Source organism: Protopterus annectens, chromosome 11.part0 (assembly GCF_019279795.1).
Source record: "Protopterus annectens isolate FY-2018-M chromosome 11.part0, PAN1.0, whole genome shotgun sequence".
Lineage (NCBI taxonomy): Eukaryota > Metazoa > Chordata > Ceratodontiformes > Protopteridae > Protopterus > Protopterus annectens.
In genome coordinates, this window is record NC_056745.1 from 1,432,531,536 (window position 1) to 1,432,547,950 (window position 16,415).

At 45.3% G+C, this 16,415-nt stretch overlaps 1 protein-coding gene across 7 annotated transcripts in view; it reads right to left on the bottom strand.

The window, feature by feature from the left end:
* LOC122815888 (ankyrin repeat domain-containing protein 26-like) overlaps positions 1-16,415 on the bottom strand; it is a 2,190,206-nt gene that overhangs the window by 1,953,737 nt on the left and 220,054 nt on the right. For all 7 annotated transcript variants that reach the window (XM_044088730.1, XM_044088728.1, XM_044088731.1 and 4 more), the window contains exon 5: positions 9,679-9,816. In XM_044088730.1, coding sequence (XP_043944665.1) covers positions 9,679-9,816 — 138 coding nt within the window. The remainder of the gene's footprint in view (positions 1-9,678; positions 9,817-16,415) is intronic.

Sequence of the window (16,415 nt, forward strand, 5' to 3'; positions counted from 1 at the left end):
AGTCTTCCATGATAAATATTTCAACTCAGAAGTAGCTGCAGGCTCAAAAGGTTGTAGAGTGAGTTTCTCCAACACAAAATTGAGATCCCAAGCAGGAGTAGGAGCTCGTCGGGGTCTTATATTCTTTGCCCCTCTAAGAAATTGCTTGAACAAAGGATGAGAAAACAATGGTGGGTCACAATCATAGTGAGCCGAAATTGCTGCAGCATGAACCTTAATAGAAGAGAAAGACAAACCTTTGTCCAGTAACTCAGTAAGATATTGAAGAGCCACACTCAAATTAGGCTCAGAAACATCAAAATCTTTTGCTGCACTCCAAAATAAAAATCTCTTCCATTTATCTGCGTACACTTTCCTTGTACTAGGCCTTCTAGCTTCCAAAATTACATTCAAAACTTGCTGAGGAAGTGGAGGCCCACTATGATTCAAAACAGAATATGCCAGACTGTTAGGTGCAGAGAGTGAAGCTTGACATTGAGCAAATGGCTGTCCTCCTGTGACAACAGGTGTGGAATCCAAGGCAAAGGCCATGGAGGCTTCCGTACCAGACTTCTCAGTAATGGGTACCAGTGCTGTCGAGGCCAATCTGGAGCTATTAAAATCATCCTTGGCTTGTCCTGTCTGACCTTTATAAGTACCTTTGGGAGGAGAGGCAGAGGTGGAAAGGCATACACATGAAGATTGCTCCAGTTGAAAGAAAGAGCATCCACTCTCCAAGCTGTGGGATGAAACCTTTTGTGCAAAACTTTGGCAGCTGATGGTTTAGTGGAGAAGCGAACAGATCTATGTCTGGAGTTCCCCATGACACTGTCAATTTCTGAAATACATGAGGATCCAATTTCCACTCGTGGGGATCCATAATTCGTCTGCTCAACACATCTGCTAAGGAGTTCTGTGCTCCTGGCAGAAACCTTGCCTGAAGATTGAGCTGTAAACTGAGAGCAGTCTCCCACAAAATCATTGCTTGCCTGCATAGAGGATAAGAATCGTTCCCCTTGCTTGTTGATGTACCACATGACAGTTGTGTTGTCTGTTAGAATCAACACCTGCCCTGGAAGAAGTAAATCCTTGAAAGCTATTAATGCAAACTGGACTGCTAACATCTCCTTCAGGTTGATATGTAGATGTTGTAGTCTGGCAGGCCACTTGTCTTGTATCCACTTTCCATTTAGATGAGCTCCCCAAGCTTTGTCTGAGGCATCTGTCGTTAAAATCTGACTCGCCTCTGGCCGGGTCACAGAGAGTCCCTTGTTTAGGTGACATTCCTGAGCCCACCACAAAAATTCCTTTTGAATGCAAGGTATTTGAATGACAGTGTCCAGATCCTGGCAGTGCTGTGTCCATACATTTTTGAGATACCATTGCAGCTTCCTCATATGCAGTTTGGCATTGGGAAGCACCAGAATACAAGATGCCATGAACCCTAAGGCTTGAAGGACTGTCCTTGCAGTCAGCCCGGACTGATGAGATAGTTGATGGAAGTAAAGGGAAAGACTCTTTTGTTTGTCCGGGGTTAAAAAGGCCATCTGGGATGCTGTATTCAGTCTTACACCCAGAAAGCACATGTCCTGAGAGGGTACTAGACTGGACTTTATTTCGTTCACAGAATACCCCAGGCATCTTAGCACTGCTATCACATATTCCAAATGATGAAGAAGCTCTTCCCTTCCTTGAGCCAGAATCAGGCAGTCGTCCAAATAAGGATAGATCTGTATTCCTTTGAGCCTGAAGAAAGCTATCACTGGAGCCAGAACTTTCGTGAACACTCTGGGCAGTAGATAAGCCAAAGGGCAATGCAGAGAACTGATAGTGAGAAGTCCCAGCACGAAAACGCAGATACTTCCTGCAACTTAGTCTGATAGGAACATGAAGGTAAGCCTCCTTGAGATCCAAAGTTACCATCCAATGATCTTTGCCCAGCAGAGGTAAAAGCTGCTGTAACGTCAACATTTTGAACTTGGGAATGTCCAGATAAGTGTTGAGGATAGATAAGTCCAAAATTGGTCTCCACTTGTTCCCTTTCTTTGGTACTAGGAACAGGCGAGAATAAAATCCTAGGCCCACTTCTGGCATAGGGACCGGCTGTATGGCCCCTATTTGGAGTAACAGCGAAATTTGCTTGTGAGCCTCTATTCTTTGTTGAGGAGGAACGTCTGGCATGCCTTTGAAAGGAGGCAAGGTATGGAAATAAAACCTGTAACCGTGGTGTATGATATCCAATACCCATCTGTCTTGGGTAATTAAACTCCAATTTTCTTTGAAAAGTGCCAACCTTCCTCCCAAAGGTGCTGCCAGACGAGAAGGCTCTGGCAGCTGAAAAGGTAGGTCATTGGGTCTGTTTACGAAAGGACTGACCCCTGGCCTCAGCCGAAGACTGTGCAGGAGAACTCCCTGTTCTAGGCCTGAAAGAGCCCTGAGCTCTGCCCCTACCACGTCTAGATCTACCCCTAGACTGGGAATCATAAGAAGGATACGTCCACCCCTTAGTAGGCCAATTTCTACTAAACTTTGGAGGCTGGACCTGCAAAAATCCTTAACAGTCTGCATAGACTTAGCCTTGTCTTCCATTTTCTTTAAAACTGCCTCAACAGGAGAACCAAACAACACGTCAGATTGTAAAGGAGCATCTAAAATCCTTGTTTTAACATGGTCAGATAAATTTTGATCCCTCAGCCAGGCGTGCCTGCGAAGAACTGACCCAGTGGCAGCCACCCTAGACGAGGCCTGTACAGCATCAAAACCACATTGCAAAGAATGCTTACCCACCTGTTCAGAAACATGTACTAAATCTTGCAACTCTTTACAATCAATACCTTCTGCCAGAGCATCAACCTTAGACTTCAATTGTGAAAGGAGATAGTTTTGGTATTTCAACATGTGAAACTGGCAATTCAAAGCCCTCATAGCAAGAGTGGAAGAAGTATAAACTTTCTTTCCCCATCTATCCAAGGCCCTGGCCTCTTTGTCTGCAGGAACCGGATTCTTTACAACAGAAGCCTTAACACCTTTAGGCCCCTAGCTAACAGTTTCTGGGTCTGCCCTAGGACTCTTAAAAAGATACTTATGAGCTTCAGGCACCCTGTAATATCTATCCGGTTTAACAGGAGCAGGAGGCAAAGAATCAGGATTAAGAGAAGCCTCTGTAAAAACATCTTCCACTACATCCAAAACAGGAGGTATAGCCAAAGGCCTATGCTGGGGTAAAACAAAATTCCCTAAGCCTTTTCCTGGAATCAGAGAAGTCCTGACCTTCCCACTTAAAATGCTCCCTCATGGAATGAAGAGTTTCTGAAAAGAAAAATCCTTAGGAGGAGAAGCAGAAGGAGTAGAATCATCCACATCAGAATCAGAATAAGGAGAGTACTCCTGCAAGTCTTCAGCCGAAGACTCTGAAACATCTGAAGCCTGCTCAAAACTCCCTAGCTCAGGCTCCACCCTAGGTCTCTTATCAGGAGGGGGCATAGAACCCTAATCAAAGTAATCAAATCTTCTGCCATTTTAAGCATATGCTTCTTGGGCACAGTTCCTGAAGAACTAGGGGTAACACCAACTGAAGCTAAACCTGGCCTGCCCTGGGAGAAGCCTTGGAAACAGAAGGAGAGGGCCTAACCACCCTAGGCAGGGAGGGGAGTATAGTAACCGGAGAAGCCCCATCAGCCTGGCCTGCCTCCTGAGAGGCCACATCCTGCAATAACAAAGTCTCTCCCTGGGATCCCAAAGAAACCTCCGGTGGAACCACCGGCTCCACCGACACCTCTAAAGAACCGGCGTCCGGTACTGACGGTTCCTCTAGCCTAGGTTTAACAGCTTTGTCCTTGCGCTTTTCAAGAAGCGGCCGGAGCATCTGACGGCATTTTATAATTGCACCGCTTCCCGAAGACTAACCTGGCACAATCTAATCTTCTCTTAATAGTGCGCTTATTGTATCTAGCACAAGAGCGACACCCAACAACGTCGTGCTCCGGCCCTAAACAAGGAATACACAAAGTATGGTAGTCTCTATGCGGTATCTGTTTCCCACAAGAAATACAGTTATTCACTTTTTCTGACATCCGGTAAACCACTGAGGCAAGAAAAAACTAAAATATTCCCCAACGGGGTACTTAGCCAACTTTGATTCGGTCTGAAACTCCGAAATCGAACAATTTCAGAACGCCAACCGGCACTTGCAACGCTGCTTCTGCATCGGACCATGCGGCAAAAAAGACTGAGGATATGACGTCGGTCATGCGCATTTGTACCCTGACGTCCTGATGTCAGTCAAATGCGCCTTGACCGACGTCAGCCTTATACTTTGATATTCGGGCCGACCGAGGACAGCGGACTACCCAAGTGTAAGGACTGCAGCAATGTGAGATGAAGAACATCAAGGCAGCCGACGCCATTACATCAGTTTTTCTTGCCCAAACCAGTTAAGAGCCCCAGGAAATATGACAAGGGTGACCTGGTAGCATAAAGCCACCATAAGAAGCTTATGTCTCCCTAAGAAAGAGGATACAATGGGGAAGGAGGGAGGGAAACCAGTACTGCAACAGTGAATACACTCAAACATCTACATTTATGGTAAGTGTACACAACTGTATTATGTTCTTCGTGTTTCACTGTTGCAGTCATCACCTGTGGGAGGATTTCCAAAGCTGAGGATATGGGTGGTAGGATTAGTAATAGACCTAGGGCTGGGTCCTGCAGAACTGCATTGGCAAACCCTGCCCTAGCTTTAGAGAAAAGAGGAAGATGGTAATGCTTAGTAAAGGTATGGACAGAAGTCCAGATGGCAGCTTCCAAGATGTCCCTGGTGGGGACTCCTCTCAGGAATGCTATGGAAATGGAGGCTGCCTTAGTGGAATGGGTATGAATAGACTTAGGGGGTGGTTTCCCATGAAATCTGTAGCAGAAATGGATGTAGTGTGATATCCATTTGGAGATGGTTTGCTTGGAAATGGGTTTCCCCTCTAACCCTGGGGCAAAGCTGACCAGCAGTTGGTCTGTTTTCCTGAAGGCTTTAGTACTGTCTAGGTAGTATCTGAGCTGTCTGTGCACGTCTAGCGAGTGAAGAATTATTTCCCCCTTGTTTTGAGGGTTAGGGAAGAAGGTGGGTAGAAGTATGGCCTGGTTGAGAGTCACATTAGCTACTACCTTGGGCATAAAGGAAGGGTTAGTACTCAGAGAGACCCTGTCTGCATGGAAAATGAAGAAGGGCTCAATGGCTATCAATGCCTGAAGTTCTGAAACCCTTCTGGCTGAGGTGATAGCTAACAGGAAAGCAATCTTCCAGGAGAGGTATTTTAGTTCTGCTGAAGCAGCAGGTTCAAAGGGTGTTAAGGTTAGTTTTTTCCAAAACATAATTCATGTCCCAGGCTGGCGTGGGTGGCCTTCTGCAAGATCTGATATTCAAAGCTCCACTGAGGAACTGCTTAATCAAAGGATGTGAGAACAGGGCGGATCTGTATTGAAATGAGCTGAAATGGCTGAGGCATGGATTTTAATAGAAGAGAAGGAGAGGCCAGAATTTAGTAACTCTGCTAGATAGTCCAGGATGGAAGGATGTGAGGAACTGCTCCCTCTGGACTGATCCCAGGAGCAGAATCTTTTCCACTTTTTCTGTGCACGATTTTCTGGTGCTGGGCCTTCTGGCCTCTGTTGATAATGTGTAGGACCTGTTTGCTTAACAGGGGCCCCTTATTTGCTTTTAGGGTATAAACCATGCTGTCATTTTGAGAGTCTGCAAATCCGGGTGCAGCATCCCCCCCCCCCACACCTGAGTCAAGAGGTCTGAGATGAAGGGAAGCTGCCTGGGAGGCTGTGATGTCAGGCTGTGCAGTAAGGGGTACCAATGCTGCTTGTGCCAATCTGGACAAATAAGGATGGCCTTTGGACTCTCCTCCCTTATCTTGATCAGTACCTTGGGGATAAGAGGCAGAGGAGGGAATGCATACACAAAGAGGGAGTTCCAGGGGAAGGTCAAAGCATCCACCTTCCACGCTAGGCGGTGATACTACCTGGTACAGAATTTTTTCAACTGGTGGTTGAGGTGCGAAGCAGAGAGCCACCTCTGGAGTTCTCCACTCCTGAGTGACTTGCAAAAAGATTTTTCTGTGGCGCTGCCATTCGTAGGGGTCCAGCATGTTTCTGCTTAAGTGGTCTGCCAGGGAGTCCTGATCCCTTGGAGGTATTGGGCTATTAGGTGCAATCCCATGGAGGAGGCTGCCAAACAGAGATTCATGGCTAGCCTGCACAGATGGTAAGATTGGGTCCCTCCCTGTTTGTTGATGTACCACATTAGTGGTGTTGTCTGTTTTGACAAGCAGGACCCCTGGCCTGAGATGGGACTCAAAGGATATCAGGGCTTTTTGCAATGCCATCATTTCCTTCTGCTTGATGTGCAAGGGAAGGTGCTGGGCATCCCAAAGGCCTTGGGCGCACCTTCCTGCCAGGTGAGCACCCCAAGCAATGTCTGAGCCGTCAGTGGTGATGGTCTAGCCGGTAGGGTGGAGGATGAAGGGGAGACCCTTGCTCTTGGCACAGGCCCTTGTCCACCAGAGAAACTCGGCCCTTATACAGGGGATCAGAGGGAGAGGGGTCTCTAGAGGATGAGAGTGAGTGCTGACACCAAAGGTTCTTTAGATACCACTGAAGTATCCTCATGTGGAGCCTGGCCAGAGGAATTACAAGGATGCAAGATGCCATGTACCATAAAGCCTGCAGGAACTTCCCCACTGTGAAGTGACTTCTGGAAGCCAGCTGAGTAAAGTAGAGCGGCAGGAAACTCTGCTTTTCTGGTGACAGGAAGGCCATTTGAGATTCTGTGTCCAGCAGTGCTTCCAGGAAAATGATCCTCCTGGAGGAAGTTTGCTTTGATTTCTTTTCATTGATGATGAACCCTATGGAGGTCAGGATGGTTTTGACAAAGAGGAGGTCCTGCAGCAGCTTTTCTTTGCACTCTGCCTGAATGAGGCAGTCATCCAGATAAGGGTAGATCTGAATATTTCTCTGTCTGCAAAATGTTATGGCCGGGGCTAAGCATCTGGTGAATACCCTGGTTGCAATAGATAAGCCAAAGGGTAGTGTAGAGAACTGAAAGTGTTGTGAGTCTGCCCTGAAGTGCAGGAATTTCCTGCAGGATTCCATTATGGGGATATGGAGGTAGGCATCCTTTAGGTCTAGGGTCACTACCCACACATTTTTTGTCAGCATAGACAGCAGCTGCTACAAATTAGCATTTTGAATTTGGGGACCACCAGGGAGGTGTTCAGAATGGATAGATCCAGGATGGGGCATCAAGTGCCCTCTTTTCTGGGAACAAGGAATAGTCTGGAATAAAAGCCTTTGCCTGTTTGGTCTGTGGGAACAGGTTCTACTGCCCCCTGGGATATGAGAATTTGGACTTGTTTTAATGCCTCTGCCCACTGATTTGGTGGTCAGTCTGGGTACTCTCTTGGAATTGGGAGTTTGTTGAAAGAGAATTTGTATCCCTAAAAAATGATCTTTAAGACGCTTTGGTCATTGCTTTTGGTGAGGGAAAGGAGGGCAGAGGGGGGGAGAGGGAGTCATTGAAAAGTTTTGCCATAGAAGGGTTGCTTAGAACTCCCTACCTTAGGGGCGGAGGAGGTCCACTGCTTGGTTCTCTGCTGTCCCTGGGATAAAGTCCTGGGTGGTCTGTCCCTGAGGGACTTACCTTGCCCCTGTCTACTAGGTGAAGGAAAGGACCAGTGTTTAGAGGGGAAATTCCTGCTGAACCTGGGAGGCTGGACCGGAAAGAAATATTCTACTGTTTGCATAAATTTTGCTTTGTTTTCCATCTTTTTAAGCACTTCTTCTGCTTTAATTCCAAACAAGCGATCCTTATCCAAGGATGCATCAATTAATTTAGACTTGACATGATCAGGGAGAGGTTGTTCCTTCAAACATGCATATCTCCTAATAACAGTCCCTGACACTGCTGCCCTGCTTGAGGCTTCTAGTGCATCATATCCACAGTGCAAAGAGTGTTTGGCCAATTGATAAGTAGAGTGCAGTAAATTTGCTAACTCTTTAGAATTGGCACAGTCAGGAAAGGAAGAAATCTTTTTTTTTAATAGTTCCAAAGTGTGTTGTTGATATTTTAACATATGGAACTGACAGTTGAGTGCTCTGATGGCTAAGGCTGCAGAGGTGTATACTTTTTACCCCATCTGTCCAGAGCTCTGGATTCCTTGTCAGAAGGGATAAGACTCTTTGCAGAACTAACTTTGGCTCCTTTTTATCCCTGTGTAATGACCTCTGACTCTGCAGCAGGATTTCTGTACAGGTATTTGTGAGAATCTGGCACTCTGTAGTACCGGTCAGGTTTTGTGGGAGCAGGGGGGAGGGCATCAGGGGCTAAGCTGGATTCATGGAAAATATCATCCACCACTTCTAAAATAGGAGAGCTGGCCAGGGGTCTGTGCTGGGGCAGGTCTAGAAACTCTTTTAGTCTTTTCTTATACTGAGGGAATGTTTCCTAAGGGTGTGAAGGGTTTCCCCAAAGAAAAGGTCTTCTGGTGGGGAGGCAGAAGGAATTGATTCCTCTGCATCTGAGTCTTCATAAGCAGTGAGAGGTTGTTGATACTCTTCAAAAAACGAATAATCAGATTCCTCAGAACCCTGTTCTTGCAGTATTTCAGGAGAAGGGTGTCTTTTCCTTTTAGAAGATGTGGCCTGACTACCCCTGATAAGGGAGATAAGATCCTCTGCCATCTTAAGCATTTGTGCTTGGGGTGGTGGAGCAGGAGTAAGATGGAGACTAGAGGTAGATTTTCTAGGAGTGGACTGGCTTCTAGGCCTAAGAGTATCCATCAGTCTGAGAGAAGCAGTAGTCGGATGAGAGGACATCGGTTTCTGTCTAGAATCGGTAGTGCAAGAGGCCTCCTCGGAAGCTGGTGCCTGCATTGCAGCTCCAGACCCAACCGAGGCAGAGACGACCAAAGGCTCAGAAGACTAAAAAGATTTCTGTGGCATACCGGACTCAGAAAGGGTCTCAGTAGAGGCCTGCATAGTTATCGTATTGGGCATCAGGGGCTGCAAAAGCACCTCAATGAATTTCGGTGAACTGATGACCGGATTACTGGTAGCATCATCGGAAGGCTTAGCCTTGTGTGGTCTTGTCTCTATACTTCTCTCTACGTTTTTTTGAAATGTCTACGGACTGTTGGCTGATGGACACCATTTTGGAATGCGAATATGGAAGATGAAAATACCTATCTACAATAAGAGCTCTACGACGACGTCGTGGTCTGGGCCTAAACAAGTGATGCAGTATGAATGGAAGTCTCGGAGTGGGATCTGCTTTTCACAGGCGAGACAACTGTTAAGTTTTTCGGATATCGGTTAGTGCAAGAAAAAAGGATCCCTAACGGGGTACTTAACTTTAGACGTTTTCAGCTGAAAATTCGAACTCTGATAACCAACCAGCACACTTGTGGACTGCTTCTGCTACGGGCTCCACGGCAAGAAAGACTGATGTAATGGCGTCAGCTGCCTTGCTTTATGGCACTGATGACCTGATGTCAGTCTACAAGTGACAGCATCCTACACAGAAAAACATTGACTCTGATATTCAGGATGGCCGAGGGCTACCACAGCAGGGATAACCCACAGGTGATAACTGGAACAGTGAAACACGAAGAACATCCTTGTGTTACAGAAGGATGTAATACTTACCCGTGATGGCCCTTTAAAACAGCATAGTCTTCAGCTGTTTGTCCTAGAGCGTCTCTAATGGTGATATCAGCATTATACTTCAGCAGCAACTTCACAATGTTACTTTGGCCATTATCAGCAGCAATCATAAGAGAAGTCCTGCAAAACAGAAATGAATTTATTTATCCGCATTCCCTTTTTTCATACTACTATTGTTACTCTTATTCTGTTTTGTATGTTTCATTAACATTTTACAAATATTGTGTCAGTCTGATGGCAGAGAAAGAGAAAAAGTCCCTCCATGTGATGTTGATGACCTGTGTTCGATTAGCAATGCATGTCATAGAAGACCTGCCTGATTAGGAATTAAGGACGTAACCAAGGAAATGGCAATTTTCCTCTCTCACAGAGCAGGTTCAAATATACCTGCTGGGCTGCTGAGTGGAATATGAGCATATCACGGCTAGCTCCCCTCTCTTAGAGAGTAAAGTTTCAGTTTTTACATAGCTTGACAAGTTCTTCCCCACCCCCAATTTAGATTGCCAGTAGGAAGGCTACTGGAGAGGTGCACAAAGACATCCAGAGCAGTACATGACCAAGGGCAGAATCTGCAAAACAAATACGTCACCAAATTAAGTAAGCACATAAATAAAATAATAAAAAAAAAACTCTGATTGGGCTAGTCTCAGGGATTCAGCATCCAGTCAAGCTGTGTGCAATGAATGGACTATGGGACCTTGACATCAGCATGGAGGCGAAACAAGACAAGAGATTTGTAAGTAGCATGTTCTTTATGAAGCTGTACTATTAACTACCAGTCAAAACTAGTAAAAAGTACATTTTGTGTAAAATATCACAGTAGATGTCCTTCTCTTCACTATTGCAGTACTCTTTACAGTAGGCATCTCCTGCAAAGGACAGCCCAACGTTTTGCCAGTATAACAAAGCCTTTAGATCTTGTATGTACCGTACATCACACGTATGCTCCCCGTAGAGGACGTAGGGCATAAAGGTGCATACAGATGCAGCTACCCAGAATTGAATTGCTCCAGAAGTGAATAGTCTCGACAGGACAAAAATAAAGGCTACGTACATCCAGAAGGAGAAAATGCAGACGGAAAAAGGGAGATCCTCAGCCAGGAAGGGTTCCTATTGGATGACCAAAGACGCATTCTTTCGCATGCATCTTGGTCAAACTTGAAAAGGCAAAATGACGAAACAGCATATAAACAAATTCTTTCCCTGGGAAAGAATTTGCTTGGCCACGTCAGTTACTTTGCCGTTTTCGTCACTGTAGTGCAATCTTGGAGTTGGTATATTTAAGTAGAGGGATGTGGGGGTGAAGCCCCCCATTTTATGTTATGTTTTAAGTAGATTTTTTTTTTTTTTTTTTGGAACAGAGATTTTTTTTCCCTTGGAAAAAATCGTTGTCCTAAGCGTTCGAGTTTGTAAGCTTTTGCTTACATGGGGTTGATAAATCATTGTTCACTTTTCTAAGCATTCAATGATTTAATATAGACCAGCCAGGAAGGGAACCAAAGCAAAATCCAAAGGAGAAAAGAGGGTGTGGGAATGAATACTGCCACAGAGAAGAGAAGGACATCAACTGTTATGGTAAGATTTTACATAGCTGTACTATAGCACTGTTGCAGCAGTCGTCACAGCAGGAAAAGTACAAAAGCTCAACAAAAGGATTGAGAGGTGGAAGGCGGAGAACAGCCCTCAACAAGCTCATGTAGAAGGGCTGCAGCAAAACCCGCTGTAGCCATAGAAACCATATCCAAATTAAAAGGCTTAGTAAATGTATGCTCTGAACACAAACTAGCAGCTTTCCATGTGGAATTTGTGTCCAACCCCTTGAAGAAAGCACCAGAAGAAGCAACAGCCCTAGTGGAATGAGCTCTAAACAAAACAGGCATTTGCCATGAAAAGAACAACAAAAAATGGTCTTAGATATCCAGGAGGAGATGGTTTGCTTAGAAACAGCCAAACCCATTGTCATTGGATGAAAAGAAAGAAAAAGCTGGTCAGACTTATGAATGGCCTTAGCTTTATCCAAATAACACCAGAGATGTCTGTGCAAATTCAAGTTAGGTAGGACCCTCTCACTAGCCGACTGAAAAGGAAAAAAGGAAGGGAGCTGAAGTGCCCGATTCCAAGACAACTCATTGAACACCTTGGGCATAAAAGAAGGATTAGTACAAAGGGACACCCTGTCCCTGTGAAAAACCAAAAAGGGGGGGATGGCTATAAGGACCTGAAGCTCAGAAAATCTCTAAGAAAAAGTAAGAGCAAGTAATTAAGACAGTCTTTCAGGTACAGTGTTGCAGAGAAGCTGACCTTGCAAGCTCAAAAGGAGCCTGAGTCAATTTTTTTAAGCAAAATGAAGGTCCTAAGGAGGAGGAACAGCTTTCCCTTGGGGCCTAAGATGCAGGACATCTTTAAAGAAATGTTTGACCTCAAAGTGAGAAGCCAAAGGAAGATTCAAGGGCAAACAAGCAGAAATAATGGACCTTCACAGAAGAAGAGGCCAAGTCAGACTGCAGCAACTCACACAAATAGGAGAGATCCAGAGAGGCCACCATCGAAAAAGGATCCAGGTTATGAACATGGCACCAGGCAGAAAATCTCTTCTGTCAGGACATACAAGACCTTCTGGTTGTTTTCTTGCTTCATATAAAACTCTGAGCATGTCCTCAGAAAAGAAGTCCCTAAAACGAATCAAAACTGTATCACCCACAGTGCCAGTTGAAAAGTGGACAAGACAAGATGAATGAGTGACCCCTTGTCCTATGTGGGGAGGTCCAGCCAGTGAGGTATCTTGTGATGATTACCCCTGGTCAGATGCATTAAGAGGGGGACACAGTGCCGTCTTGGGCAAAAGGAAGTCACTAACAAGATTTTTGGGCAGTCCGGCTGAATCTTCTTTAGGACTCTTGGAAGAGGGGAAAGCATAAAGAAACATCCCCTTCCAAGGGAAAAAAAGGGCGTCCATCTTCCACATCAGATAGCATGGTACAATGGAACAGAAAAGAGGCAGCCATCTGTTCAGAGGAGAGGCAAAAAGATCTATATGAGGAACACCCCACTGATGGACTATGTCCAGAAATACATCTCTGTGAAGCATCCATTTACGAGTCTGTATTTTGGACCTGCTCAAGGCATCTGGCACAAGATTGTGCTCTGAGGAATATACACTGCTTGAAGAGTTAACTGGTAACAGCGCTAGATCCCAGACCTGAAGAACCAACCTGCAGAGAAGGTAAGACTTTGTGGCTCCCCTGCTTGTTGACTAACCACATCACTGTCAAGTTGTCGGTGTAAACCTTCAATATGGTCTGAGACTGAACTTTCATATGACCACAAGAAGCCCCCCACTCCATGTCTGAAGCATCACTGAATAGTTCTTGAGAAGGAACCAAAGGCTGAAATGGCAAGCCTGGGTTGAGGGAAAGTTGCTGAATCCACCACTCAAATTCCTGCTTAAGACGAGGAAGGAGAGGCCCACTGGAATGTAGAAGGTGAAGCCAAACTGACCAGAGGTACCACTGAAGCTTCCGCATGTGTAGTCTAGCAAGAGAGAGCATTGGAATAGAAGAAGCCATGAATCTTAGGGCTCAAAGAAACTCCCTGGATGGAGTAGCATGCAAAGAAGAATAGACTGAAAGAAAGCTGTCAAAGACAGAACCTTTGAAGGTGGAAGAGAGGCAAACACTGGCACTGTCTGAATCCTGCAATTCAGATACACCTGATACTGACAAGGAGTCAGAACAAACTTTTGAAAGCTAATACTGAACCCCAGACTTTGGAGGAGAGATGTGGTGAACTCCAGATCTTATAACAGGCAAATGGAAGAAGGTTTCTGAAGTAACAGGTCGTCTACATAGGAAAAATCTGAATGCCCTGGAGCCTGCAATAAGGAATCACGGGAGCTAGGCATTTTGTGAATACCCTTGGGACAGTAGAGAGGCCAAATGGCAAAGCAGAGAACTGAAAATGAGTGGAAGAAACACAGAAATGAAAAACTTCCTGAAAAGAGGCTGAATAGGGATAAAAGGTAAGCATCCTTCAGATTCAAGGATACCAGAAAAGCCTGGGGTAGTTCAACAGAAAACAGGGTTGAAAGAGTAAGCATTCAGAAAGAAGGAACTTTGAGAAAGGTATTGAACAACAGATTCAAAACAGGTCTCTCCAAGTGCCCTTCTTTTAAGGGATCAGGAACATACTAGAGTAAAACACCTTTCCTACTTGTGAAGGAGGGACAGGTTGAATAGTATCCCGGTCCACTAGGAACCCAAGGAACTCTTATAAATGAGGAAGTTGTTCCAGAGGAGGTTGGGGAATCCCTGAAAAAGGAGGGAGAGACTTCCACACCATGAAGTAACCCTGACGGATGACACAAAGAAGCCAAGAATCCGAGGTGATGAAATGCCAGTTTGGAAGACAGAAGGAGAGCCAAAGGAACAAGGAAACCTGACTAAGATGTGTGTGTGTGTGTGTGGGGGGGGGGGGGGGCAAGATGTCAAAAAGAAACAGGCTTGTCAGATAAAGGAGGCTTCTGAGTCACATCAGCCTGAAAAAACTTAGCAGGGGAAGCTTGCCTACCTCCCTTCCTACCTTTGCTGGCCTGACAAGGCTGCCTGCGAACAGAAACAGACCTAAAAATATATTTAACATCCTTTACCTTTCTTCTGAAGAGACTTAAACATAGCAGCAGCAGTTCCAAACAGATTTTTATTACCAAAGAAGCATCCAACAACTTGGCCTTACTGTCTTCAGGTAAAAACTGCAGAAGAAGCCAAAAATAATGTCTCAAGACAGACCAAAAGGCAGTAGCTCTGGAAGAAGCATTAGCAGCATCTTAGCTACACTTGATAGAGTGATGAGCCACCTGAGAAGAAGCACTTAAAATAGACAAAGCAGAAGATTTTTCTTCAGAATCAGGGAGGTCAGAAATAACCTGACAAGCCTGGGCAATCAAGGCCAGAGCATATCTGGTCATGTAGGTCTGGTAATTGATGGCCCGGAAGTCTAAAGTAGAAACAGTATAAACCTTCTTACCAATTCTTTCCATTGTCCTACTATCCTTATCTAAAGGCAGAAGCTTGGAAGAGGGCAAATATTTAGAAGGCTTGTTAGAGGAGACTGACACTGTGGCAGGTCAGCAGAAAGACGCAACTAAGAATTGACAATGTTCAAGAAGCTTATAAAACCTGCCATGTTTCTTTGGAGCAGGAGACTGAGAATTAGGAGACTTAGAAGCAGTTATAATGGTGTCTAACAAAGCAGCCAGCACAGGAGGTTCATAGGTTCATAGGTAGGTACTAGGCTATTGGCCCAAGGGCCTACGTAAGCCTAGCCAGCAAGGTACCATAGCTTACGCCACCCAAGAAAGTTATTTTCCTGTGCCGATATCGAGCAGAGAGACAGAAGTGATCCCCGGGGTGTATTTCCTATTTCCCATCCACTCATCAAGATTTTTCTTGAAGAGTGCTAATGAAGAACTTTGCTTGACATAGATGGGTAGCTTGTTCCAGCGTATAGGAAGTCTCTGGGACAGGAATCTATCCCTCCAGCATGTCCAGTTTATTGTGGTGACAAGGTTTAGGTCCCTAGAGCGTGTAGCTTGGAGGGATTGGGATTTCTTTAGGTGTAGCATGTCCAACAGTTCTGGGTTTGAAATAGCTGTATATGTTAGGCAGAGATCACCTTGGAGTAGGCAATATGCTACGGATTAAAGCTGGAGTTTTTTAAGGTGGTCAGTGTAGGGCATTTGTTTGAGGCCAGTAATCCTCTTTGTGAGGTACTTCTGTGGCCTTTCCAGCTGCTGCAGATGTCTTGTGAGGACATTCCAAAAGGGGCATTCTACTCTATAATGGGTCTAATGAGTGATGAGTAGAGGGGAACAATGACCTCTTTTTTTCCTGGATGAGAACCCTTTTATGATGAGGTGTGCCACATAGAAGGACTTCCTGACTACTGTGGTGATGTGACTATCAAAGGAGAGGTTGTGCATAACGTTTAGGAGTGTCCATCTGATGCAGCTCGTAATACCTTTTCTGGATATTATACACTTGAGAAGAATCCCACTTAAAGTATTCCATCATTCTAGCTATACTGTCTCCAAAAGACGATTCCTCAAAAGCAGACTCAGGACTCACAGACTCTTCTTCATCTGAACCATATGCCAAAAGTGAAGATACCTGGAAAAAGCAGGATCTGGACCCATTATCAGACTCTGAATCCTCATCTGAGGAATCAGGTTCTCTAGCCCACTTGCAAGGAGTAGATGTCAAAGGGGAACTAGGCACAGAAACCCCTTAGGAAGGCTTTAGGGGCATTAAAAAGGCCCTGAGTAAACTCCTGCCATTCCCTTTGAGGATCTTCAGGGTGTACAGAAGTATGCTTAGTCTTCTGCTTTTTCTTGGTAAGGACGTCAGGCCTAACAAATACCAGAGGCTTCAACCCTTGATGACATTCAATAAGAGTACCCAAAGCTTCTTACCTGAACAGAAACTGCAGAATCCCCCTAGGACCCTCTGACATGAGAAATGTGGCTCCCCTCGACATCCAGAGTAGATGCCTGCAAAGACTCAGAGGACATGTGAAAAGAAGGATCCATGCTAGCCTCTGATGAGGTCATGGCAGTGGAATATGACATACACTGGATAGTCTACAGAGCTTTCAACGGCTTCTACAGAAATGTCCGGTGGAAGCCGGACAGCCAAGAATCTGGATGAGATTTCTCGACATTCTTC